This window comes from Apus apus, chromosome 8 (assembly GCF_020740795.1).
Source record: "Apus apus isolate bApuApu2 chromosome 8, bApuApu2.pri.cur, whole genome shotgun sequence".
NCBI classification, from domain to species: Eukaryota; Metazoa; Chordata; class Aves; order Apodiformes; family Apodidae; genus Apus; species Apus apus.
The window spans coordinates 1,073,532-1,099,684 of NC_067289.1; the positions used below are offsets into that span (position 1 = coordinate 1,073,532).

The 26,153-nt window shown below is 42.1% G+C and overlaps 1 protein-coding gene across 6 annotated transcripts in view; it reads left to right on the forward strand.

Annotated features, from left to right (window-relative positions):
- STAG1 (stromal antigen 1) overlaps positions 1 to 26,153 on the forward strand; it is a 138,254-nt gene that overhangs the window by 34,573 nt on the left and 77,528 nt on the right. For all 6 annotated transcript variants that reach the window (XM_051625905.1, XM_051625904.1, XM_051625910.1 and 3 more), the window contains 3 exons: positions 19,828 to 19,904; positions 20,541 to 20,745; positions 22,797 to 22,948. In XM_051625905.1, coding sequence (XP_051481865.1) covers positions 19,828 to 19,904; positions 20,541 to 20,745; positions 22,797 to 22,948 — 434 coding nt within the window. The remainder of the gene's footprint in view (positions 1 to 19,827; positions 19,905 to 20,540; positions 20,746 to 22,796; positions 22,949 to 26,153) is intronic.

A 26,153-nucleotide genomic window follows, 5' to 3' on the forward strand; every position in this document is an offset into this window, starting at 1 on the left:
GTTGCTGGCTTTGGCATGTGCTGAAAAGCTTTATCTCTTCAGTCATTCATGTATTACGAAGAAGCTGATATCATAAACATTAAATATTTTGAGCAAATAAGAATATCGTACTATTCATTGCATTGGTACCTGTAGTTTTATTAATGGTATAAAATAAGTACAGTTTCTTCAACAAAATCCCTTTTTAGTGTGTGAGTTAAAGGAGAAGTTGCAAAGTAAAGGAACTATTAAAACATTAAAAAAATGATGCTTACTAATACATGAGTTAAGTCATAGTAGTGTTGAGGATTTATACAATATTTTGTATGTATAGTACACAGAAATAAATACACCCCCAGTAACTATGTAAGACAGTTAAAAACATGCTGTTAACCACATTAAAAAGTGGGAAGGTAAGACTGGAAGATGGAAATTACTTAATTTTAATTTCGTATGTGATGTAGATAAAGCAGATATTAACTTTGCACTTCTTGTTCCTGAGCCTTGAGGTCATTTTTATTGTGTTTGTCTTGAAGTGAAAGCCTGTAAAATTCACACTGAAAATAAGATACAAATTATTAACTGGCTTGGGTGGAAGAGAAATCAGGTTGCCAGGCATGCATTAAGTGTTTCATCAGGTCAGTTCTTTCAGTGAGGGTGGGTAAGGTTAAAAAGTTCATATCAAACAGTTGGCAGTTAATGTGGTTACACCAGAAACAATTTTTTTGTGAAAAAATACAAATGGCTGCTATTTGTTGACATTCCTGAAATGAAAGCTGAAGTTTCATTGTGTATATAATTTTTAAACCAAAAAGGTTTCCAGTATTTCTTCCTGCTTGCTGCTAAATGGTGTCTGGACTTTTCACCTCATGTCCTGTTCCTTCCTGTTTGCTTTTTTTTTCTATTCTTTGCCTCTTCGAAGTTTATTTGGCTTATGGAAAGAATAGCTACCAAATGACTTTTTTGTTTTTCTTTTAAGCTTTGTGTCTCCCTAACTTCTGGGGATGGGAAGCATTGAAAAACCTTGTTAAAAATCAGATCTGAAAGTGTAAAAAAGATCTGAGATAAAACATGACACTTTAGAGCCATTTGTGAGCTGGTGGCATCTTTTCCCCCAAAGGTGCATCCCACTACTTTCAGAAACTAGGGAAGAAAACCCACAGGAATTTGCTGACCTTTCAGCACAGGAGACATGAAGGAAGGGCAGTACTGGTCTATGGTGGTGAAATCTGACTGAAATACCTGCTGTGCTGAGGGCTGACTCTGCTCCAAGATTTCACCCCATGAGTAGGTAACAGGAGCCATGGTGATTTAAACCAACCATCATTTTCTTATCCCTCTCCAGCGGAATATATGGAACTGTTCATGTTTCAAGCACGACAGCAGACCAAAAATAAGCTGGCTTAAGATCAGATGTTAACTAGTTTATGAAGATGAATTAATATAATTTAAAATAATTTAAAATCATTGACAGAGCTTGTGACACTATAATGTTTTAAAGCAAATGTATGATGTAGGAAAAGACGAATTACCTTGGAAATTACAGTGTAAGAGCAAGTCCTGCCCTTCCAGCTCTGTGTAATGCTTTCAGATCTCTGCTGGAAAAGAAAGCTCTCCTTGGAAGTGTGGGGAAACAAATCTGCATTCTGATCCTCTGTACTACTTAGTAAAACCATAGCTTGTGTAATTATTTTTGGCACTGCTTATCAGGGATAAATTGTGTCAGGCTTTCAGAGATCACTGCTTGTTTTCCCCTGTATTCCTTTCATTACACACACATCGATCTGGGGAGCGGAGCTGCTGCCTGGGAGGCCTCGCTCAGATCGATGGTACTTTTATGCTACAACTTGTTATGAGTGATAAATACATCTTGGTGTGAATGATTCAGAAGAGTTGCTGCTACTAGCCTTATTTTTTTCTGTCATGCTCTCTTTATGCTTAGTTTTCTGTGTAATACAAATTTGTTACAGGAGGGATACCTCAGTGCTAAGCAGATAAGAAAAAGCATTAGTTTCATTTCTTTGACAATATTGTTCTACAACTGGCGAGCAAATTATGCCTGTAAATGAGTTTGCCTCTACCTGTGCATTAGATGCATTGCTGGATTTTTTTATTAGATGACATAGATGATGTTTGCTGTGAAGACAGGAACTGATTATGAAAAACAATCAAATACCACTGGATCTGAAGACTTTCTTACTGGATTGCAAATGGGAAGGCTCCTCGTGTCTCTAGTCTTTCCAAAGATACAAATTCTGCTGAAGGTTGAGTCAGACTTTGTCCAGATCAAGGGTAGGAATTAAATTCCAGAAATGACATTTCTTGTAGCAAATATGTAGCTATGACTCTGTTGCATTAAGGAAGCTGTAGGTATCTTTCATTATGTGCAATGCTAGTTCACACTTCAGTAATTACTTTTGAAGAGAAAAAACAAGGATGATTAAAAAGGTCTACAGCCTAATGAAAAAGCCTTATTTTCTGGCACAAAGAAATGCATTTTTCTCTTAATCTGGAAGCATTTAGCAGTAGCTGCTTATAGAAGAACAGTGGCTTGAGTTTCAAAGTTACATCTACATTTGGAAAAAGTGAGCTCTTCAGCAGACACATTCCTGCTCACCTTCCACTCCCACCTGTTTCAGTCCCTGTTAATATCCAGGTGCTCATATTGCCTCAGTCTTTCACCTGAGCCTTGCAGCTCCTCACCTCCTTCCACTGCAAGCTGGGGCATTTTCTGGCACTGCCGGGGTCAGACTCCTGCAGGGGAGGCTGGTGTAAATTACCTCCACATTGTCCTCTTGTCCTTATTTGTGTGGAGCAGGAAACATAGTGGGATGTTTTTGGGTACCAAGGGGGTGGAAAAGGGAGTTGTACAAAACTGTTACCAAATCCTGCAGGATCAGCAAGGGAATCCTTTGCCAACAGGTTGTGCCCTGGGTTAACCAAGGAACTGACAACCCCAGCAGAGCCAGCCCCAGGTCCCTGAGAACTGTCACCCACAGGGAAAGAAGCACGTCAGTAGAAATGTTTGCACATAGAATCATAGGGGTTGGAAGGGACCTCGAAAGATCATCTAGTCCAACCCCCCCACATCTTCCAGTTAGCACCCAGAGCTTAACTTCCAGCTCAGAACAACCCACATTCCCACTGCCCACCTGCAGCACTGGGCCCTGGGTGTTTCAGTTGGAACCTGCCTGATTTCAATGAGGCTGAACTCAGGAGTTAGGAGGTTAAAATACCTTGGACTCTCTCAGGAGTAGTCTGAGGAGATTAACAGTCGCCATCTGTTGTGGAAATAAACTCCTACAAAGTCACAACATCATCCTCTGCAAGCCCTTTAGTGTAGTTTGTCAGATTTCCCACTAGCTCTACTACTTACTTTGTTTGCTTCATCATTGTTGAAAGAAATTTCCTGGGTAACTTCTAAGTTGTTGTGACTTGGGCAACTGTGATAATGGCAAAAGGGCCTAGAAGTACTTGTAGTACTTTTAGGAATGAAAACTTAATTGTAGATATATTTAACTACATAGACATAGCCAATAATGTTATTATCTTTAGACTCTAGGATCTATCAGATCCCAAATTCTCAAGGATTAAACCACCAAACCAAGTCTTACTTCAAATCTGATGCAGCACAAGGAGAATGCATTTCCTTTAGACTGTGTTTATTCCCAGCACAAACTCCTGTATCTAGATTATTTAGCCAACCATATGAGCTGACCCATGGAGTGATGCAGGTGCTCTGTGGTAAGAGGTGGTGTGATAAATAGCTAAGATGTAACCCAGAAATGACAGTGGTTTGAAAGGAATAGTTGATATTATGAAGTGGTAGTTCTCGAAACTTAGTAAAACTAAATAGCAAGAAGTTCTTTAGCACTGGTAGAGATGAGATATTTGCTGAAAAATTAATGATCTGCTTGGATTATCAGTGTGGAGAAGGAGCAGAGATTGAACACTGGCAGTTTCAGGAAGACCAGATGGTTGTTTTTGCACCATCTCTTACCTCAGGTCACTGGATGGGTGTCCCAACCAGAAGGGCATGGCAGACAGAAGTGGTTGCAAGAGATGTGGTGTGTGAGGAATGGAGGCACATGTTTGAACCCAGGGCCATTCAGAGGCTGCTCAATTCCATTTGAAATGCCCCAAGGATTGCTGAGCAGAATTGTCAGTATTTTTCTGATGTACATGCTGCAGATAAATCAAGTTATGATTTTATTGTGGAGCTTGTGACCTTCATTAAGCAGACTGGAGTTTTACAGAGGTTTAATTAGCCTCTGGGGGCAGAGGTGGGAGTACTAATTTATAGTCCAGGAAGGTGGATAACAGTAAAATTAATTAAGAAAGGTAACTAGAAGACAGTGGAAGGTAATACATTCTGTCTAAAAGAAAGCCATATTGTGGCAATGTTCTGGCATCTCCTGACCACAAGAATGTGGCAAAGCTGTTCTGCACAAAAGCTGTTGGGAAAATTGTTTGGTGGCTGACTACTAAAGAAAGAGACTACTAAGAGAGCAAAGCTGAGAAATAAGTACATCAGATGGCTTGTACAGGGAAATGGAATATCATGCAAATTAGTTTAATTATGCAATTGCATAATGAGGACATTTCAGAGGGACCTAGCAGTGCGGCGAAGTTGCATTATTTTTATTAAATTGAGAACTATAACGAGATCATACATATATTTCATGGAAATTATTGCTGAGAATAGTCTTGTGGATTTGGTGGTTGTCGTGGAGTTTCAATCTGGTGACATAAATGCAGGGAAATTTTATGTTTACCTGATTCAAATGACTTTTGCCCCATGTTTTGATTTTCATCTTCCATTCTTTAAGTCAGTTTAATTAGCTATTCAAAGGGACTTTTTTTTGGTATTTATGAAGAGGAGGCAGATGCATTTCAAGAAAAGAACATCTTTTGAGGTTATCAAAAGGTGGTTGTTCCCAGTGGCTGCCTTTTGGGCAGGTAGTTTTTTCCTTCTGGTGGAAAAGACTGAAAAATACAAACTTTAACACCATTGGGTTAGGTCAGGTGTATTTCCTCAGATCCCCACAGCAACACGAGTCAAGAGTTTTTGTCTGCTCTTGTGACCCGGGCCAGTTTGTTAAATGGGAGGTGAAGAAATGATGGCAGTTGCTGGGCCAGTTAAGTTGCTGACTGACTTTTCTGCTCTCAACACCAAGTCTTGTAACAAGAATTTCCTGTCTTAAGGTTTTACCTACAGTTCAGAGGCTGCTGAAGGTTCTCAGTTCCTGGGAAGCAGGCATCAGTGGGGAATGCAGTGGAAACCATTCACATTCTTCCTTTACAGCCTTTGAAGACAAGTTACATCTGATCTGCAGCAAGGTGTTTACTCTGAAACTGTAGCCTAACAAAACCAGAATCTTGACTGACTTTTGCAGCTTAAAGTAGAGAATCACATACACTGACATAATGCCTTTTAAAGAGAGAAGAAAATAAACTGTTATACTTGACTAGAAATAATAATTTCGTCCTGGTTTGGCACTGTTGGTAGAATTTGAGCAAACAGCTTCCTTTTCAGGGTCAGAGGAAAGGTGTAAGTTGGTTTTAGTTTGGTTTTGTGTCTTGCTTTATTGCTTGGCTGCTGAGTAAGTGACCAGTGACAGAGCAGCTTTTTGCTCTGAATTATGAAAAGATTGAATTTATAGATCAGCAGGACTTTGATTTGCAATTTTCCAAGCAGCTGTTAAAGTCTTTTCAAGCTATCACTGCTGAACTTGCTTCAGGAAGATGTAAACTCTTTCATTCACAGACAGAAGAAAATACATGCTGGTCAGTTCCTGGTGCCACTCATAGGTATATCAGTAATACTGGAATTTTAAGTTCTGATTGGCAAAGGAATTATAAGAGATTCAGACTGTCTTGAGTTCTTTATCTGAGTTACAAGGGGTTTAATCTTAACGATGCAGAAAACCTGGATGAGTTAGTTTGCTTTTTGTTCTCAGGATTTTCTATAAATGTAATTTTATATATTTTCTTTTTAATTTACTGGAGACCCCAGTCTTCTAGGGACTGGTAGCAAGATAGAAAAGCTTCCAGTTGATGCAGAAATTTGACTCACTGGTGGTGTGTGCAGAATTATGCTTGTTCTCCCTTAGATCATGTGAGGTCTCACTAATGAATATATTTTTGACAATTTATAACTAAACCCATGGCTTAGAGTTTAATTCACGGTGTCTACATTTGGACTTACACTTTTGCGTTTATTGTTGTGGGGTGACAGTGCACTTGAGCTCTGAAGATGTTTAAACACCTGGTATGTCCTGCCTGTCTGGTCCTCTTGGAGCTGTTCACAGGAGAGTGTTGCACCAGGAAGGACACCAGCCCATTGTGAGCACTTTAAACCATTCTGTCTAATGTTCTAACTCTCTGATTTGTTTGACATCTAATTTTCAACCCTTTTTTCCCCCTGGTTTCCATGGCAGCCTGTAACAGTAGGATTATACTTCAGTTACATGCTGTGTGGAAAAATTATTTTCTTTAGCTGTCTGATAGTTCATGGGCTACTTGCTTGGGAATTTTTTTGAGACATAAGAAATCACTCCATATACATCTTCTCTGTCCCAGTTGGAATTGTGTAGAGACTTCTCATAACCCTCTTTTGACCACTCTTTTTCATTTTATTCCATTTATTTCTTTGTATTAAAAATGCATCAATTAAGATCGAAGAGTGGAACTACAGTCTTGTGATATTTATGACCTAATCTTAGGTCCCATGGTTGTTACCTGCTGTCCTAGCTGTGACAGCAACTTCTGCTCTGTACTTCTGAGCTGTCTGCATTCCCAGCTGGCTGCTGAGGAGCAGTGGCTGGGTTCTGCAGTTCACATGGTGTCACTAAAAGAGAAGGCTCCAGGGAGACCTGAGAGCACCTTCCAGTGCCTGAAGGGGCTCCAGGAAAGCTGGGGAGGGGCTTGGGACAAGGGCAGGGAGGGAGAGGACAAGGGGGGATGGATGAAAACTGGCAGAGGGGAGATTGAGGTGAGACATGAGGAGGGAATTCTGGAGTGTGAGGGTGGTGAGAGCCTGGCCCAGGTTGCCCAGGGAAGCTGTGGCTGCCCCATCCCTGGCAGTGTTGAAGGGCAGGTTGGATGGGGCTTGGAGCAGCCTGGGCTGGTGGGAGGTGTCCCTGCCCATGCAGGGGGTTGGAACCTGATGAGCTTTAAGGTCCCTTCCAACCTTAACCAACCTCTGCATACTTTTCAATGCAGAGAGATAAAGACATTGATATGAGCCAGCTCAGCTGACGTTTGCATTGTCCTTTCAGAGGTCATGGTCAGTAAATACTTTAGTCTTTAATATACTCTAAATAAGTGATTTCTTGAGAAGCAGAACTAGTGATTTCTAGTGGGTCTGTGTTGGTCAGCTTCATTGAATGATACAACAGGAATTGAGTGTAGTGGTGAAGGATCAGATTCTCTTTATGAGAGATGACATTCTGAAGGCCATGTGACTTCAAACAGAATTTAGAAGCTTGTAACTTTTTGCAAACTAAGTAAGTGATACAAACTCTCCTGGGGAAGAGGTTGGTGTGCTCACCATGTGAATGTCCCTGCCTTTCTCCAGCCTCCCTCAGAGGCTGAGAGATGAACAGAGATGGAGGTCATGGTTCATACCTCAGTGACCCCTTTGGCTTCTACTTCACTACCTGCTTCTGTAAAATTCATTGCAACATTTTATATCCAAGATCAGCCAGATCTGGTTTAAGCAAATAGTTCAGAATGTTTTAAGCAGCAGAAATGCACACAAGCATCATTTCATTCTTTCAGACAGATAAAGCAGAGAGGCTTTTTGGGGGGATGGTGGCTTTCATTTAATGAGGGAAATCAAATGTTTTCATTCTAAATTGATGCGAAGACCTTTCTGTATCTTCCATGTCATTTTATGGAGCACAGCAGCTTTCATTAAACCAACTGTTGCAGTCCCTCAGCTCTCTGCTGCAGCTCTGCGTGCAGTGCTTACAGACGCCTGCTTCACCTGCCTTGTCTGACATGCCAGGTTTTTTTATCTCATCAAATACATGATATGGGAAGATTCTAGGCAGGGTGTGCCTGGTGGCTCTCGGTGGTGACTGTGGAATTCTGAAAAGTAAGGATCAGATCTGGGAAACCTGGAGCTGTTCTGGTGGTGCTGTTGCTGATAAGGTTGGGCTCTGTAGATACTGCAGATGCACAGTCCTTGTGTGCCTTGTTCATTCCCTGTATTGGAGCAGCAGAGTAGAAATAGAGCTGTAGCCAATGTGTGCCTTCAGAGGCAGATTTGCACAGATCTCATACAGTTAGCCTTAGCTTCCTTGAGGTAAATAAAGCAAGATCAGATGTCTCATGGGACAAAAGGCAGGTGAACCAGAAGCAGGGGGTGGTGGTCCCTGGGCAGCTGCAGGGGACTGGCTGTGCTGGCCTGCCAAGTTCTGTCACTCCTTTGGGAACACCCAATGTGGCACAGCCCACAGAAACACCTGGCCTGTTGCTTCAAAGGGAGTAAGGTGCTGTAAAGGATTCTCTTTCTTTTTTTGTTATTGCCTTGTTTTCTTTCTTATGAGATACTATTTTTTTGTGAAGTCTAGAGCCTGTCGCATCAGTTGAAGATGTCTAGATAATGACTTCTCGTCATTTTTTTGAGGACTTCTTTTTCATTTTCCCTTCTTTATTACTTCTGAGGAACACTGAGAAAAGTAGGACTAGAAATAGGAGTAAAAAAAGGACTGAGTAAGGGATCAGTGCTTCATCAGGGGAAGTGGAAAGACCAGGGAAAGAGCTTGATTGTCTTTTGCCTCCTAACTTCCTTGGCTGTGTTTGGGAGCAATGGCCAGATGTTTTAGATTTTAGAGGTGAATTTTGGCAAGAATTGGAGAGTGAGGGGACAGATGTTTGAATTTTTAGGTGTCAGGGCAAGGCTGGAGCCCCAGTGTTGGTGGGACTTTGAAAGAGGTGCCAGGGGAAGGTGAGGGCAGCACCTCCCTGGTAGGTGGTGGTACCATGTTTTATGATGTTTGGTTTTGTGTTTTGGGAGAAGTGTAGACATGGACTAAGAAATTTGTTTCTCTGATAAAGGAAATCTCCTGTGGCAAAAATGTGATGATAGGGTGTTGTAGGTGGAGAGTGTGTCTGTGGGTCCCTGCTGAGCTGTCCTGTCAGTGTGAACCTGTAGGTGGGACAAGCATGTTCATAGATAATAGAAAGGATGGACTTCTGAAGGGAATGTCCTTGGATGGACGCTGAAGTTCTTGGTGAATAATTTCTATGAAAGAGAGCTTTAAGTTCTTTGAAGCAGGAAATATGGATAAGTGTGGTGTTGCTGTAAGAATCTGCCTGGATTTCCAGAAGGCCTCCAGTGGTGTTCTTACTCTCCTGAGTGAGAAGCTGAGAGACCAGGATTGCTCAGTCTCAAGAAGGCAAAGGGAGATCTTCCTGCTTCCTTCAGATAATGAGAGACTAGAGAGAAGGTGAAGTCAGACTCTTTGTGGAATTCCATCTTAGTAGGATGGCAGTTAACAGGTACAAGTTGAAACATGGGAGATTCCAGTTTGACATAAGGGAAAACATGTTACCATGAGGTGGCCAAGTACTGGAGGCATAAGGGCTCAGGGAGGCTGTGTGATCACTCAGAACTCACCTGGGCAGCCTATATCTAGTTGGCCCTGCTTTGGGAAGGGTTTTGACTTGCTGACAGGAATCCGGCCAACTGAAATTATTCTACAATTCTGGACTTCTAAGGAAAATAAGTACCTGTGAGTTTGTCCTTGTATGGACAAACATTTGATAAAAATCACATGAAACAGAACAGGAACAGAACACCTGCTTTAAAAGAATAATTGTCTATGTATTACTTTCAAAATTGGTAGATTGAACCTATTACCTACCCAGAAGAATGCATAATAAAGGATCTGTACTGTATAAAGGCTCTTCCAGTGTGGTATAACAGAGATCCATTATTTTTCCTTTGAGGAATACTCAGTATTTTTACAGCTGCTCTGGGGTTTATTGTACTTGCTGTGAAATACTGGAGAAAGCACAAAGAGAATGTTAATACAAGTGCAAAGTAGTGGTACAAAGCAATTGGTCTCAGCTGAAATCAGTTTATCAGGCAGATTGCAGGTTTTCAAGCCTCATTGTGATGCTGTCCCTCCCTGGAGATGTGGTACAAGAGGAGGTGGCAGGTGTCAGCTCAGGGTGCTCCTCACACACTGTGACCAGCCCAGGGCTGCCCACGGCCACAGGCCCAGCCACAATGGCAAGGACATTGTCACTCTGTGGCTGCAGCAGTGCTTACAGGGTTATGCTGTTAGTGTGCTCATCTTGGGACTGTCTGGCTCTTCTCCTGGCACTGAGGAGCATCTTTGCAGCCTCCTATTAGGTATTTCTACACACAGATGAGATCCTCATCCAAGGGATGCTCTTAGGCCCACACTGGCCTCTCTCTGTAGAAGGAAGCTTATGTGGTTGCATGTTAACAGTGCAGGGGGTGGGTGAGCCTGGATGTGAGAACAGCCTTTGGTAAGAACACTCTGAAGGAGCTGATATGCCTAAATGCACTTATTTCAAATATTTACACTGTTGTATCTTAAACCTAACTTTCAACTCCACCTCCACACCAACTATGTTTATGTTGCTGGGTTTGAGTGATGTCTGGCAGCCTGCAGCCAGACTCTACTTCCACATATGCAGTGATAAGCTGCAATTACTAACAGTTTGCTCCTGGAGCCTGCTGCCCTTGTGAATAACCTGAAGGTATAACCTTGGCAGGGCTCTGAGGAGCAAAGTTCAGAAGTGATGTGTGCAAATGTTAGAAAAACTCTGTCTCTCAGACTTAAATTGCACCTTCATCTTGAGTGATGAATGTAGTTCTGATCATCCCACTTCCAAAAGGATACACAGAATTAGAGAGAAAAACCCAAGCAGTGGGGAAATGAATGGCAAACAGAGGAGCTCTGCAAAATGAAAATATTCCAGGCTTATCAAATAAAATGATCAGGCAGCAGCTTTGAAAATAAAATGAGGTACCTTTTTAAGGAGTAGAAAGCTAAACTGCAGGTTTCATTGATGCACAGTTCTGTGGAGATGAAAAGTACAAATTAATTAAGAGATGATAGGTCCACTAGCAGCTATTAAATCCAATATTCACAGCCTGGTTTAACAACCTGCAGTTCAGGTAAACCCTGGATTACTAACAAAAGCAAGATTCATCTCTTGATAGGCTTGAACCTGCTGATACCAAGCACAGAAATCCCTGTGTTAGTTTTTGTTTCATCAGATCCACAAGAAATGTTTTCCTCAACAAACATTTCCTTACAGCACATGTGCAGGAAATGGCAACAATGAGTAGTAGAAACAAGTCTTGGAACGAGGACTAAGGAAAGAGGTGGGAAGTTTCAGAGGCACATAAGCCCAGGAATATATTGGAGTCAGTGCTTTCCCTCTCTCCTCCAGCCTGAGTGTCCCTCCTGACCACAGGCTTCTCCTTCAGCCCCAGTGAATGGGGGTGAATCCAGAATGCAGCTGCTGGAGGAGTGCAGTCCTGGGTACTTCCAAGGGCAAAAGCATGAAGACATTACCAGGAGCAAAGCTTTGCCTTTGGGGAAGCCAGGGCTCCTGAGCTTTTCACTCATGCTCGTGTCATTTACTGCTGTTCAGCTCTGCACTTGTCTGGCAGAAGGTGAGTGCCTTGTGAGAATTACTGCTTCAAGCCATCAGAGCACAAAAAGGTCTGTTTTGCACAATCCCTCAGTTCAAATGCTGCGTTGCAAGTTTAGTGGCTTTGGTTATTAATTATTTGGCTTCTGCTGCAGAGTCAGTGCGTTCACATCAATCAAGATGAAGAGCATCTTACAGTTCCAAAGGCAAATACTGTCGAGCCACATCAAAACAGTGTTACCTGCCTTAAACTCAGAGTAAGGAAGTTTCCTATATCAGCATTTTAAGACTCCAACACACAAAATGTGCTGGTTTTTGATACACTCCATGATGTAGGCCTACTTCTTTTTCCACTAGTAGTTTGTGGAATTAGTGTATTTTTTCCTGAAGACCATAATTTGACATTTTATCAACTCCATTACTATGAAATCTTTGGTAGTGCTGTCAGCTTTCATTCTAGCTGTGCTAGACAATTCTGTCACCAGCAAAATTGGTCTGTTCTGTGATCATCCTTTTTATACAGCATTTATATCTGCTGTTGATCATATTTCTATCAGCACCAATGCACAGAAAGATCCATTGATAGGTTCATTCTGTTTTGAAAAATGACCATTTTTACTATCATTGCTTTCTTGTATGGAATCCGAAAACTATTATTGCACATCAACTTCTCTAAGAGCTAAGAAGAGGAAGATCATTATAAGATTCTGAAAATGTGTGTATGTTGTATAAATATATACATTTTTTAGCTGCTTATTGGTGCCTTGCAGAGTTCCAAGGGGCTTGTGAAGGGTTATTTTACAAAAATAACATAAAGCCTTGAGCAGGCCCCCCCCTGTTCTGTAGTAGATCCCATTGCAGTCTGGCACAACAATCAGAAAGGACAGTGGTCCTTTGGGTCACCCCTGGATTCTTTATTTTTCTTTTTTTTTTTTGTTCTTCTGACACTCAGGATAGTTTAAGCAAGTAGCAAATTCTCACACATAATTGGAGCTCAGGAATTTCATAGGATTTGGTTTCTTTACACTGGAGAAGAACGTGTACTTTTTTACAAGGTGAAGTAACTGGAGTCATTGACACACATAATTGTCTTCTTTGTACAAGTTTCTGATGGTCTTCAATATATTTCTTCCCATACCTCTAATGAGGGAATTGTGATCTTCACTGTTTTCTTCTAGACCAAAGAACATTTTGTTTTTAAAAGAGACAAACATTACCAGTCATGCAAAACACTAGTTGTATCCGAAAAGGTATCAACTGCTTGATCTCATTCAGAACTTTTAACTTCTAAGTGCAATATAGAAATGTTCCCTCTACAAATGAAGATATTATCTTTGAATTTGGGTATCAGAAATAGCAAGAACTTGATACTAACATTCCACTGTTTTGTGTAGTCGTCTCTTGGATAGTGAAAAGAATTGAGAAGTCCTCCCAGCTTTACTGATGTTTTTGACAACCTTTATTGATGATTCTCACAGCTATTGGTACTATTAACCTGACTGTTTTGAGTCAGTTTCTGTTCTAATAAACTTCAAGAGATGATATTGAGTCTTCCTTGCTGAGCAACAGATCTTGATTTATGCTGAATTTGGCTGTGAAAGATCAGCAGGAAGAGTTTAGCTAAGTTTTCAAGTGATTAAGAAAAACTCTTTTCTTGCTTATGTTGAAGTTGTGTGAACCAGAAGAAGAGATTTCTGGGGCTTGTATTATGGAGGAGGTTGAACTCGAACTGCTGCAGTAGGTGTCCCTTGGAATCTGGCTCTTTCTGTCTCCATGACTGTGTATGTGATGTGTCCTTGTCCTCGTGGGACGTGTCCTGGGCACAGAGTGGGGACTGTAGGTGGCAGTCAGGCCCTGGGAGGAGACAGCACCAATAGGGCTAAAGACAGTGAAAGAACTGGAATGAACAGCTTCTGTCATTCCAGACCCTAGATTTCATTGCAGATTTTCTCAGCCTTAACGTCCCATTGCAGTGGAGAAACTTGTCTCTGCCCTCCAGTATGTGTTCACAAGGACAAGTATCAAGTTCCTTTATTGTTATTTTCTCTGCTCTCTCAGGGCAGTCTGTTGTGTTCCTGTTTCTCATAGTGCTTAGGGCTCACAGGGAGGCTAACACAGTTCTCTATAATGGCTTTTCTGTTCTTCATCAAATTCCCCAACATTTCTTGGAAGGATTTTTAGCAAAATCAAGGTCTGAGAATTCAGGAGAAGGAGCTTGCCACTAGATTCTTGTCCTGTGTAATGTTTATGTTTATATTTGTTCTGAAATCTGGAACAGCTTTCTTGAAAATGTGTTGGGAGTGACAGAAAGGGAGAGAAGCTTGGAGTTTCTGCTGTAGACATCTAGTATGACCCATCAAACCAAGAACGCCAGGTACAAAAGCTTTGCTGTTGGTTTTTAATCGGTATAGGGAGTTGTATGATGGACAGTAGGTTGTGAGATGAAAGGTCTAAACTAGCAAAGTGTCATCAAGGAGTAGAATATGGCAAGTTGAGGATTATCCGGTGAATTCTTACAGTGTGGTGGGGACAGTTTTTTGATACAGAAGATGAGAACACTAAATTCTCCTCATTGGGATGGCAACTTAAATGAGCTCAATAATTGGAATAATAATATTCCTAGTTCTGTGAGAGCAAAGTGAAGGGCAAAGTAATAAAAATGGTCTTCAAGAGAGGAAGACACTGTAGTGGTTACCAAGTCTGTGTGGGGAAGAAAATGAAGAGCTTTCTGTTCCAAAAAAATATGCTCAAGGCTCAAGTGCAAAATAACCTAAAGCCAAGGAGGAGCAGGAATTACAGCAAGAGGACAGCTTGTTTGAATTATGTGCAATGGTCTGAAAATCAAAATGGAATGTGAGAAATCAAAGAATTAAAGGTAAATAGCAGTAGCATGTTGGACAAAATCAGAGCAATGCAGCCCATAAGTAAAAGCAAATTATGGGTACCAGGATTCTATCCTGGTATATATATAATAAGCAGCAGGTCACTTAAAGAATTGGATTGCAAGAAGTGCATTCACTTTTCCTGTGTACCCTGCTCCAGGTGAGTGGTGAGGAGTTAACAAGGGAGGGGGGTCATAGAGAACACATTCCAACATGTGTGGTGAAGTGACAGATACTTGGGTTGGGTTTTAGTGTAGGAGGGTAGACTTAGGTGAGCCATTAGGATGCTTTTTAACAGTTGCCTGTGGTTCTGTTTGCTGAGGTTTCAATTGCATGAAGCTGTACTTTTTTTCCCTTCCCACTGGGATTCTTGCTGATTGGTTCAGTAGGAGCTCACCTCTAAAGCTGCTCTGAGGATGAATTAGGGCTGTGTCTTTTTTGCAGGGTTTGAATACAGCTTCACTGGTGGCAGGAGCTGGGCAGGGTAGAGTCCATGCGACAGGAAGAGCTGGGGAGTAACTCAAGGGGAGGATCTTCTCTTCCTGCCTCGAAAGCTGAAACTCAACTGAGTCTTTAGGCTAACTTCTGTCTAGGATCCTGACTTCTGGTTTCAGTAAAGTGTTCCAGTTCTCAAGCACGGAAACCAATAAAAAGTTTGGAGCCGTGATGGGATTTAGGAGTCTCAGCATCTGTTGGGATGTGCTTCAGCTGTCCCAGTACTGCTTCCATTTAGTTGAGGCCTGTTGATTCCAGTGAGGTGAGACCTGCTTCAGGGTTCTTAGGCAGTTATGAGCAAAACACAGAAAATAAACTTCTTTACAGGTGTGAGGACTTTCTGGTTAGTTTCATGCAGCTCTCTTCTGGGAACAGTAAATGAAGTGTTACAGAAGTGTGCCATGACCCAGATGGAGCAGGGTGAAATAATGCTCTCTTCATGGTTTGGCTTCAGTCTTTGTTTATCATCTTTCATGTGGTGATTTGTCACTAACAGTTTGGAGACAATTAAAAACTGCACTTACAGACCTTGTAAGTGGATTATTTCTTATGATCTAAATGGTGGTTGAAGAGAGGTATAGAAAATGCATTGAGTGATACAAAGGGAAAGAATGATTGCTCATCCAGCCATTTTGTAATCATCATCCATCCTTGCAAGGTCTTTATGAAACTTGCCCTCTCTTGACAATTCCAGCAGCCAGGATTACTGCCCAGTGCCCTGGTCCCAGCTGTCCACTTGCAGCTAATGCAGAGGAGCACATTATCCTTGTCATGTGGTGGGTTCCAGGGCCATGTCTTCATCTTGATGCTTTTATCAGTCTTCCTTCTGGCTGAGAGATACTGATCAGCCACCATGGATTTGAGGTCCCACAGTTAATCCTTTGGCAGGAGGCTCTGGGCTTCTTTTGTATCCACTGGCTTTAGTTATGAGCTGCAGTTTTCCCACCACTTTTCTTGCACCTTTCGCAGTTTGGGCAGGTGTTCCAAAGGAGAAGGGATGAAATCAGCTGTGTGGCTTCTGTGAAGAAAGGTACCAGAGATTAAAACTTAAGTGTACAGTATAGTTAGTGGAACACATAGGTTATAATTTATTACCAGCTGTCTGTAGTTCAGATTTCAAGAGTCCATTTACTGCTGAGTAATATATTTTCATTAGCAGTGTTTAACTGGCTGTGGGCTATTACAGCTGGAGTACCTCCATGCAGTGGTCCTGCTGCTGTCACAGGAGCTTCCCTGTCCTCCAGAAGTACCAGAATTGCCATCTGCAGGTGGTCCTTGCAGGTAGCATTGGGTACCACGGGGTTGCCTCATTTCTAGCAGTGGTTGGAACCTTCTGCTTTAGGGGAGGACAGGCAGCCATGGGGCAGCCTGCACCCACACTGTGCCCTCTGGAACTCGTGGGATGAAAGGTTGGATGTTGCTTGAACTTCAGACCTCGCATGTCTTACAAAGCACTTGGAGATCTTTGTCGTTACTTTTCTTGTGCAGGGCTCACTGGGAACTGTGTCTTTTCACACACAGTGTTTGAAGCCACTGAGTTTGTGGTATGTTTTGTCACCTGTAAATGTTTGATCTTTTTTTGTACACAGCTCTTTTTTTGTTTTTCCCAGTGATACAGTTTTGCATAGGCCCTTTTAATCCTTCTCCAGCTGAAATAGTGTTGTCCTCTGTGTGGGTTTTTTCATTTTACTTTTAAAAGCCAGATTGGGTGACATGATTATTGACAAATTGAATTGATATCTGCCTGTAGCTGAAAGTTGAACTCTAATTTTGTCATTAAGGAAAATATACTTACATGTCAGCAAGAAGACTTTTTAAAATACAACCTGTGTGAATGAGTTTGAACTGAGAACTGGGGCCTGAAGTGGATACAGGCTGCTCAATTTGTTAATGAGCTAAGGCAGTTTAAACCCTCTTCACTAAATACAGGGTGAGAGCTTCATGAGAGAGGTAAAACTTGGTTTAGGAAAGAGTAGAAAACTAGTAGCAACATGAGTAAGGCAGAGACCATAGGAATTCACTCCACACCTTTTGGATGGTAGAGAAAATCTGTTATATTTTAAGGATTGACTTTAAAATGGGGGAGTTCAGTGTGTCACTACTCACAGAAACCATCAATTTGAGCAGCGTTGTGGTGACACCATGAAATGTGCTGTGAGCAGAGCTTTCCAACATCTGGACAGATCAGCTTCCCAGAAAAGCCATAGGATTGTGTTGAGTTGGGTGGGGAAAAGGTGCTGGTAGGAAAAGCAGCCAGAGCAGGTACCTATGGCCTGATAAGTAGAAGTGCTCGTTTTGCTTGACGAGACTTGCAGCAAACTTTGCTGTAAAAAGTGGAGGAAGGAATGAGACACGATCGGCGTCCATCGTGCTGACGTCTCCTTGGCAGTGTGGAGCTGTTGTCCACTCTGGCACCCCCAGGAGATGTCAAGAGTTTGTTTCACCCTCTGCATGCCCCTGCCTGGTACTCCCAAAGAGCTGGCCCCTGCCTGCTTTGGAAAATGTGTGTAGAATCCACAGCAGCCTTGCCCACAGCACCTCTGCACAGGGACGGGCACAGGTCCTGAAGTGCCCCAGGGGCAGGTGATGCTCCCAGTGGCAGCCCTAGAAGGTAAAAAGCCTTTCATGCTGCAGGGGACACACCTGTGCTCTCTAGTTCTACACTGGCAGCTGCTCCCCTTGGCCAGCTTAGGGAGCAGGTCCCAGGGCTGTGGCACAGCGTGGACCCTGATGGTGATGTGGAGGGTGTGTTCCTGGAGCCCTCTGACTGCAGCTGCAAAAGCCTTGGGTTGAACAGCAGGGCTGTGAGCAGTCACCTCCTGAGACAGGTTCCTGGAGAGAAACCCTTCAAGGAAAAATTAAGCTTGATTGGACTGTGCAGGAGGTCGTTTAAGAAGTAACAATATCTGAACCACTAAGTAATAGTGACCACAGTGTAACTGCATTGCAGGTGCTCAGGGAGGAACGACACAGAGAACCACAACAGAATGAAGGGAGGTTTGAACTGAGTGAAGTGCATTAACAAGGAACTTTAGTTATGGGGTTTTTTTTGCTTTTTCTGACAAGGTAATGTGCCTGTGTATTGTATGGAAGCTATTCAGAGTCAGTCACAGAAGTAATAAGTAAATAAGAATAAATAGAATTGGAGCTATAAAAAATGAAATGCCAAGGGTCAATGGGTGACTTTTTCAAGGAGGGTTATATTACCCATGAGAAGAGCCAGGGATTGCTGCAGGCAGTGAGAGAGGGGTGGCAGTGCAGATGGGGGGATTCCCAGGAAGAGCTGGGACAGCCTGGGAAACTGCTTCACCTCTTCAAAACCAAACTCTCAGTACTGAGGAAAGGTGACAATGCAGCTGCATGTACAGGTGGTGTCAAAGACAGTAAAGCAGGTCTTCAGCTGTCAGATGGCAGAATTCTTTGAGGTTCCTTGTTTTGTATTAATATATTGCTGATTGTTTATTCATAAGATGGCAATTATCATGGACAAACTTAAATTGCCATTGTAAGAACTGAGGTTTCCAGTGTTGCCCAGTATGAAATAGATAACAAGTAAATGTTATTTCATGAAGAGGCAAAAACAATGTAAGATATCAGTATTTGAGATGTGTTGTCAAACAGTACCCCTGCTGAGATAGAGAGGATTGATGTGCTGAAACTGTGCTTGCGTGGTTTGAAATGCTTGTGTTTCTAATGCATGTTTTTCAAGGAATAAAAAATCTGAATGAAAGCATTCCCATAATACTTAGTATACTTAAATTATCTTTATTTATCCTTTGTACAGGCACTAATACATTTAGCTGTTAAGCTTCTATTATGGTTTGAATTTTTGAAGGCAGGCAGTGGTTCATTAATCCAATTGAACTTCTTGCAAAAGGAGAGAGACTCTTTGTGATGTTAATGATGTTCAGATGGATTTTGAAGCTCTGCAGTTTACTTAATTTTCCTGCATTTCCTCCATTAACAAAAAAAGATTGTGAAGTGGCAAAAAGAAGATTGTACATTAGCAAAAAAAATGTTCTCTCTTTTGACTTGTGTTATGTGCTTGGTTATTTAGACAATGTCTGGTTGCAAAGGCATTAATGTGGTCGTGGATACTGACTGATTTTGGGATCGAGTCACAGGAATGTTCTTTTATTGCTGTTGTCATATTTTCCATTTTGGTAGCCTTGTTCAATTCACAATGAAAAGTTGAACCTGTCAGCTTTGCTGTGCAGGTAACAGGGGGAAGGGCATCATCCAGATGAAGCAGTAACACAGCTGGAGTGGCTGCTTTGATCCTGAGCTGCCTCACATCCTGAGCCTTTGGTTTTGGGAGGAATTGCTGGCCCAGCACTGGATGATGCAGAAGGGCCAGCTCAGCTCTGCAGATGCTTTTTGCTCCCTCCACACAGTGCTGGTGGTTTGAAATCCACTCCTGTGTCCCTGCATGGAGATGCTGGTGAACATGTCATGCAGGTGACCTAGCATTAAAAGTAGTAGTGGCTGTGGAACTGGGAAATGGTCTTCATTTTATTTTGCACACAAAATGAAAAACACTTGGTGGCTGCAGGCACGGTGTGAGTCCTGCAGTGCTGGCGCTGCTGTGTCACACTTGCTCAGCTGTAAGAGTCAAAAGATGGAAAATTGTACTAACTCCTAGCCTCGCAGCACTTTACAGGACAGAAGATGTTTTTGCCCAAGTCTTGTTCAATGTGTTGCTGTTATTGTTGCATTATATACTCTTTGATGTGGATGGCTGAGCTGTAAGTTTAGCTGCAGAAACATTTATATATTGATGTAACAAACATGGGCTGTGTTAATTTCTGTTGTTCCTTCATTACAGGTACTGTCAGAATTGAAATGTTCAGGAACATGCAAAATGCAGAAATCATAAGGAAAATGACAGAAGAATTTGATGAGGTACAGTATACAAACAGGTCTTTAAATGTTATGAAATATATCACAGTATAGAGTCACAGACTGGTTTGGGTTGGAAGGACCTGAAAGATCATCCAGATCCAACCCCCTGCATGGGCAGGGACACCTCCCACCAGCCCAGGCTGCTCCAAGCCCCATCCAACCTGCCCTTCAACACTGCCAGGGATGGGGCAGCCACAGCTTCCCTGGGCAACCTGAGCCAGTGACAGATGCTTTTAATTTAAAATAAAAATGCAGTGGGAAAGAAAGCAGTGGATAAGCAATGTCTTTAAAGTCCCTCCCAACCTTTACCATTCTATGATTCTTTGAAATATTCCTTTGTCATCCTTTCCCCCCACTTCCTAACCCAGTACACGAGGAAAATAATTGAGTCTTGATGCGTATTTTGGACTTTATAGAGCTGATGCTGCATACCTAGAACAGTTACAGTGAAGTCTTTCAAAAAATGGCTTTGAAAACAGGCTTCTTTGTTTATGGAGCAATAACGTGTTGCTTTTATTTGTTATTCTCCAATAAAGATGGTGTTCAACTTAAAAACTTAGACCTTGGTGGCTACGACATAAAAAAATAAATAAATGGGGAGACTGTGAATACTATTTTCATTTTCTTGTTCTCCAGGACAGTGGTGATTACCCACTGACCATGCCTGGCCCCCAGTGGAAGAAGTTCCGATCCAACTTCTGCGAGTTCATCGGGGTGCTGATCCGGCAGTGCCAGTACAGCATCATCTACGATGAGTACATGATGGACACAGTCATCTCTCTCCTCACTGGCTTGTCAGATTCCCAGGTCCGGGCTTTCAGGCACACCAGTACATTAGCTGGTAAGTGAGCCAGCCCAGAGAAGAGTTGTTTCAAAGGACTTGCTGCTATTTAGCCACGTGGAGAATTGCTCCTCATTCTGATTGGGGTGGAATTTGCCCAGGACCGAGACCTCTGAAAAGCTTGATCAAATCCAAGTACCATAGATGGTATAACTATGCTTATATGGTATAACTATACTTAAAATACACTTATTTTTTATTTGGAAAGGGGTGTGCTGAAGCATTTAAGCTCAGAGATTTGTGTCATACCCAGGGGCCTCCAGGGAGTCCTGTAGCATGCTTGTCTCTTGCATCTTGTTATTAATTGTTCATTTGTTCTACAGAATGTCTTCACAGTTTTGTATTTCAGTCAAAATTTATTCTAAATAAGTGTCAAGCAAGCTGTGTCCTTGCTCTGGCTGTCTCATTAGATGGAAATCAGCTTTTCCAGAGCCTCCATGAGATTTCTCCTGTAAGATGGACAAACTGCTCCCTAGAATTAACTGCTTTTCTCCAATGACAAAGCAACACTAGGGTGGCTGTCTTGGGTGTAGGTGTCTAAAGCAGTTTATTTCAGGTGATAACCTGCTCATCTCGTGCTGAAATACATCTTGCAGGAAGGTTCTTCTCTCTAGACTGTCTGCAGATCATGCCAAATATTTGAAGCCTTTATAGGAGACATTTGTCATAATCTGAGTATTTCTACTGCCAATATTTGTTCCTGGTTTAGTTAGTCTTTCCACAATCAGCCCCTTACAGCTTTATTCAGATTTCAAGTGTAATACCCAGTGTCCAACAAACTCAATCAGAATTTGATTTAAATTGTCTCTCTTACTGTCTAAGTAAGAGGCAGATTTCCAATGATATTGAAGAACCAGCTCCAGATTTGACTGGGGTTTGATTTCAACATTGAAAACCAAACCCTCAGGTGACAGTGACTGAACCCTTTTGGAAACCAGTCCTCTTGCCTTCACCTTCCTCAGTACCAAGATGGTAAAAACATGAATTAGGGAAGGACAAGTTTGCAGGTGCAGAGTTTGGCTCTTCGTGTTCAGTGCTCAGAGCTGAACACTGCTTGGGCTGCACATCCCCTGCTGGAAATCTCTGCCTGTTTTACTTACACTGAGATGAAAATGGCATTTCTCTCCCATATGATGCTCTCTTCAATTCCAGGTCATTTTGCTTTGGTTTTGCTTGGATGGGGCTTGATTGTTTCACGGGAGAGAGATTATGGCATCAGGTGTGCACTCTGATCTCTGGCATTGATTGACTGGGCCATCCCTGGGTGGCACAGATGTTTGGGAAGTAGAAGAGACTTGGCAGTAGCAAGTGAAGTTACAATAAGAACAGCTTCACTTCTCCATGTCTAGAGCTGCTTTTCTGCCTTGGAGACAATGCTGCGTATTTTGCCAGAGAGGGTGTGCTGGTTTGTCATGTTATTTTGCTGTGTTTTCAGCATTGTGACATGTGATGTGCCAGGTGACCACACAGAACATGGGAAACACCCTTAGTCGTGTTTTGTAAACATCAGTAATGACAGAAAAGTAGACATGGGAAATATTGCATCCAGCATGTGTGAAAATGCATACAAAGGTGTACAGAAAGTTCTAATTGTGTTTTTATACAACTATACACTTCAGAGCAGTGTCACTTTCAGAGAAATGGTGCTGCAGTCCCTTGTGAACGGGGCAATCCTCCATAGCTACTGATCAAGCGTCACCCTTAGTATGGAGGCATCTGTAGTGATACTAAATGATTCCTAGTAGAGAAATGTCTGTAACTGCAGCAACTGGCTTCCTGGTGTACCCTGGTCCTGCAGATGGGTGTGCTTGCTCACTGACCTCACACCCTCAGAACTTGTGTGCTCTTCTGGAGAAGGTGGCAGAGAACATTGCCTGGAGCTCCATGGGGTGGAGATGAGCCAGGTGACCTGAGGATGGCTTGGGTGGGAAGTGCCTTTCAGATGGCATCATGTCAGGGTCAAGTTAGTTATTTTCTCTGAGTATGGACCTGCTGAGGCAGTATTTTCTGACTACAGGTAAAGAGTCATCTTCTGTCTTCTGCCTTTGCAGCTATGAAGCTTATGACTGCTCTTGTGAATGTTGCCTTAAACCTGAGCATTCATCAGGACAATACACAGAGGCAGTATGAAGCTGAGAGAAACAAAATGATTGGCAAAAGAGCTAATGAAAGATTGGAGCTGCTGCTTCAGAAAAGAAAAGAGGCAAGTGAAAACATTATTTTATTTCTTTTTCCTGGTTCGTGTGCCTTCCCTCCAACAGCAAGTTCAGGGTGGTTTGGTAGACTCGAGTACCAGAGTGGAAAACAAGAGGTTAGCTCTGCAGGCATTTAACTGGGCTACACGTGCAAACCTTGTGTTAACACATTCACTTGAGCTTGTTGACTCTTCTGCACTCACAGGGTCATTTCTGTCCTCAGGCTTGTGTACAGGACCAGGCAGGAAGAAAATTAAGTCTCAAGTTGTAAGTAGTCACTGTTTTGCTTATGCAAAAAGACTTTGAAAGGAGGATCACGTGCAGTCCCCCCGTTTCTCCCTTTGGTCACTGCAGTTATTCCATGGTGTCTCATGAGTACTTCTTGTAGCTTCTTTGAAGAAACACTGGTGTGGGACTATAGCATCTGCTCTCAGGGAGAAGAAGCTAGGGAGACATTAAAGTCACTTTTAGTAAGTACCAGTCTGGCATTAGGTGAACAAAATCATTAGAAGGTTGCTGTAATCATCCCTGAATAAAGTATTACATCCCAGGAAAATCAGTTTTAGACTTGTACTTAAAAGAAATCTAAAGATAAAAAATAGAAAATGAATACACATACACCCAAACAACCATAATCCATGAAGATGCCATGTAAATCTCATAAGAGTGTTTTAAAAATTGAAGTATATATGAATTAATTTAAATTTATCATTTTTAATATATTCATTTTGAATACATTTTCTCCACCAATGTTTTACTCTGGCAAATTAAGGATATCTGGGTGCTTCGTCTCTATACACGTTGGATTCTTTTAGGTATAACTTTGACTCAGAAATGCTTGAATTTCTAGTCTTTGTCTGGGGATAATTACAGTTAAAGTATTTTTATTTTACCCCTATGATTCATAACATCATTTTATTTGGCTTTCATAATTCTTAACAGTCATGCATTAAGGTACAAAGCTGTAACAATCTCTCCTGCAAGGGAAACATCCTAATTTAAATATTAAATTAAATGTCAGCCTTAAAGCATTTTAAAAAGCAGAATTGCTCTGTCAAAATATCTGGAGCATAGTTTCTCTTCCAGATTTGTTGGTTGTTTCTTTGGATTTCCAGAGAAGAACAAAATTATTAATTACACTGATTAACTTGTGTGTCTGTGGATGTCCCCTAGTTCTTCCTTCAGCAGGTCTCAGTGTCCTGTGAAGATGCTCTGGGGACACTCAGAAGCAGTGACTTCCAGGCTGGCACAGGGCTGGGAAACCCTGCAAGAAGAATGAGTGTTTGGCAAACCTGAGCTTTGTCCATGTATGTTCATTCTATCACTGCTCATTAGAATTAATCCAAAGGTTGTGCAGGTATAAGGAAGTAGCAGAGGTACAGTTCACAAGCTAAGTGTGGCAAATTAATCTGAAGTAGGAGAGAGGGAACACTCCCTCTGAAGTGTTCCATTCTCGTGTCATCTTCTGTGCAGGAAGGTCTTCTTGTTTCATTAAGAAGGTTTTCAAGTAGACTGGGTGATTTATGTCACCATCTGCCACAAAATAGGGGAAGTTTCAGTTGCTGCCAGTGGTAATTCAATTTTTTTTAAATCATACATGTTGTCTTGAGCTTCTCAAAGTGCTTGCAGAGCCAAGAAGAGAATGTTTCCCCTATTTTGACTTAGGTTTAAGGGGGGTGTTAAGTCACTTTGCAGTGGTAAGAGCAGAAATCCCAAGACACAGTTGCTCTCTTGAGGTGCCTAAAGTTAAGTGCTCAGATTCAAGTATCTGATCTGGAAAAGCTGGAAGTGTAAGAAGTAGTTAAAGCTTTGGAGCAAGCTCATCTTTCTTGAAGAATCATGAATTCATTACTGAAACTAAGAAACTTTTGAGAACTGTGACTTTTAAATGTGAGCACACAAAACTAAAAGGGATCTCACCTGACCTACGAGTCTCTGGTTGTCCTTGTACACCAGCCCTGCCCCAGCTCCTGGGTCCCTGTGTCGCTGCCACAGCCCCTAACTCACCGTGTTGATAGCGAGCTGTGAATTCCCTGTAAAAAAAGCAGCAAAAGAGGGAGGAAGCCACCCATGCTGTCCCCTCATCTGTGCCTCTTAGTCCTGCATGGTGCTGCTCAACTTATTCAGAGGAATGTCAAAGTACACTTGTCTTCAGGATCTTTCCCTTCTTGTGGCTCACAAAGTTCAGTCTCTCCTCCCTCCCTTCTGTTGTGTCTTTGGACCCAAAGTTCCCCAGGAGCTTCCCCTTTCCCTTTCAGGGCCTCATCAGTTTTTCAGAAGGCCTTGGAGTCTTCTTGGTTCTTTCCACCCTCATTTCACCCCACAGGCTGTGCTAGGTTGTTCCTAGCCTCATGTCCCTGGGGCTGCTGGTCTGCTTGGAGCCTGGGAATTCAAACACCTGAAGAGTGACTGGAAGGTCACACTCCCCTCTGGGTTGTGTGTTCTTGAACAAGCATTTAGTCTGTCCATCTTTGCTGTGGAACTAATTTCTTCAGCAGGTGTTTGACCAGGCAGTCAAGAACCCTCAGTGCCTTGCTTATCCCATGTGCAAAATGGAGACAGCACCTCCTTACATTTTAGAAAACTGGAAGACTTTGTTTACTGAGGTTGGCAATCTACTTTAGATCTTATCTGGAAGATGCTGCAAAAATATTTATAAACATGGTTGGAAAAATATAAACCCCTGGGTGAAAGTGTTGATGAGCTCCTGCTGTGCAGAAAGTAAAATCATAGTCATAATTCTGCCTCTGAATTTAAGATGGTTTCTATGTTAAATATGTGTGTCCATGATTATCGAGGTTTTATTATTTTATGCATCTATGCCCTCTGTACTAGCAAGGCTGTGTTGTGGTTTTCATACTAAAGATGTGTAAGAATTTCCATTACTAGGTGTTGTGGTGTTGTGCTTTGACAGTCAGAAACACCTTGGTGGCAGGATGATGGAGCTGAATGCAGCAGTTGTTCTGCTCCAAAAGCTGATTGTATAAAATTGGCATCATCTTATGTAACAAAGCTGCATTTTGGTGTCATGAAGTCCTACTGATTGAGTTTGGTACAAAAGCTGACAGTGTGAGAGTCCTTAGAATCCAGCTACACAGGAAGTACCAAGTCTTTAAAAAAACACTCTTATTTATAAAAACATGTTTGGAACACATTTTTTTTTGGGTTTGGTTTTTGTTTGGGTGTGGTTTGGGTTTTTTGAGCTCCAAGGCC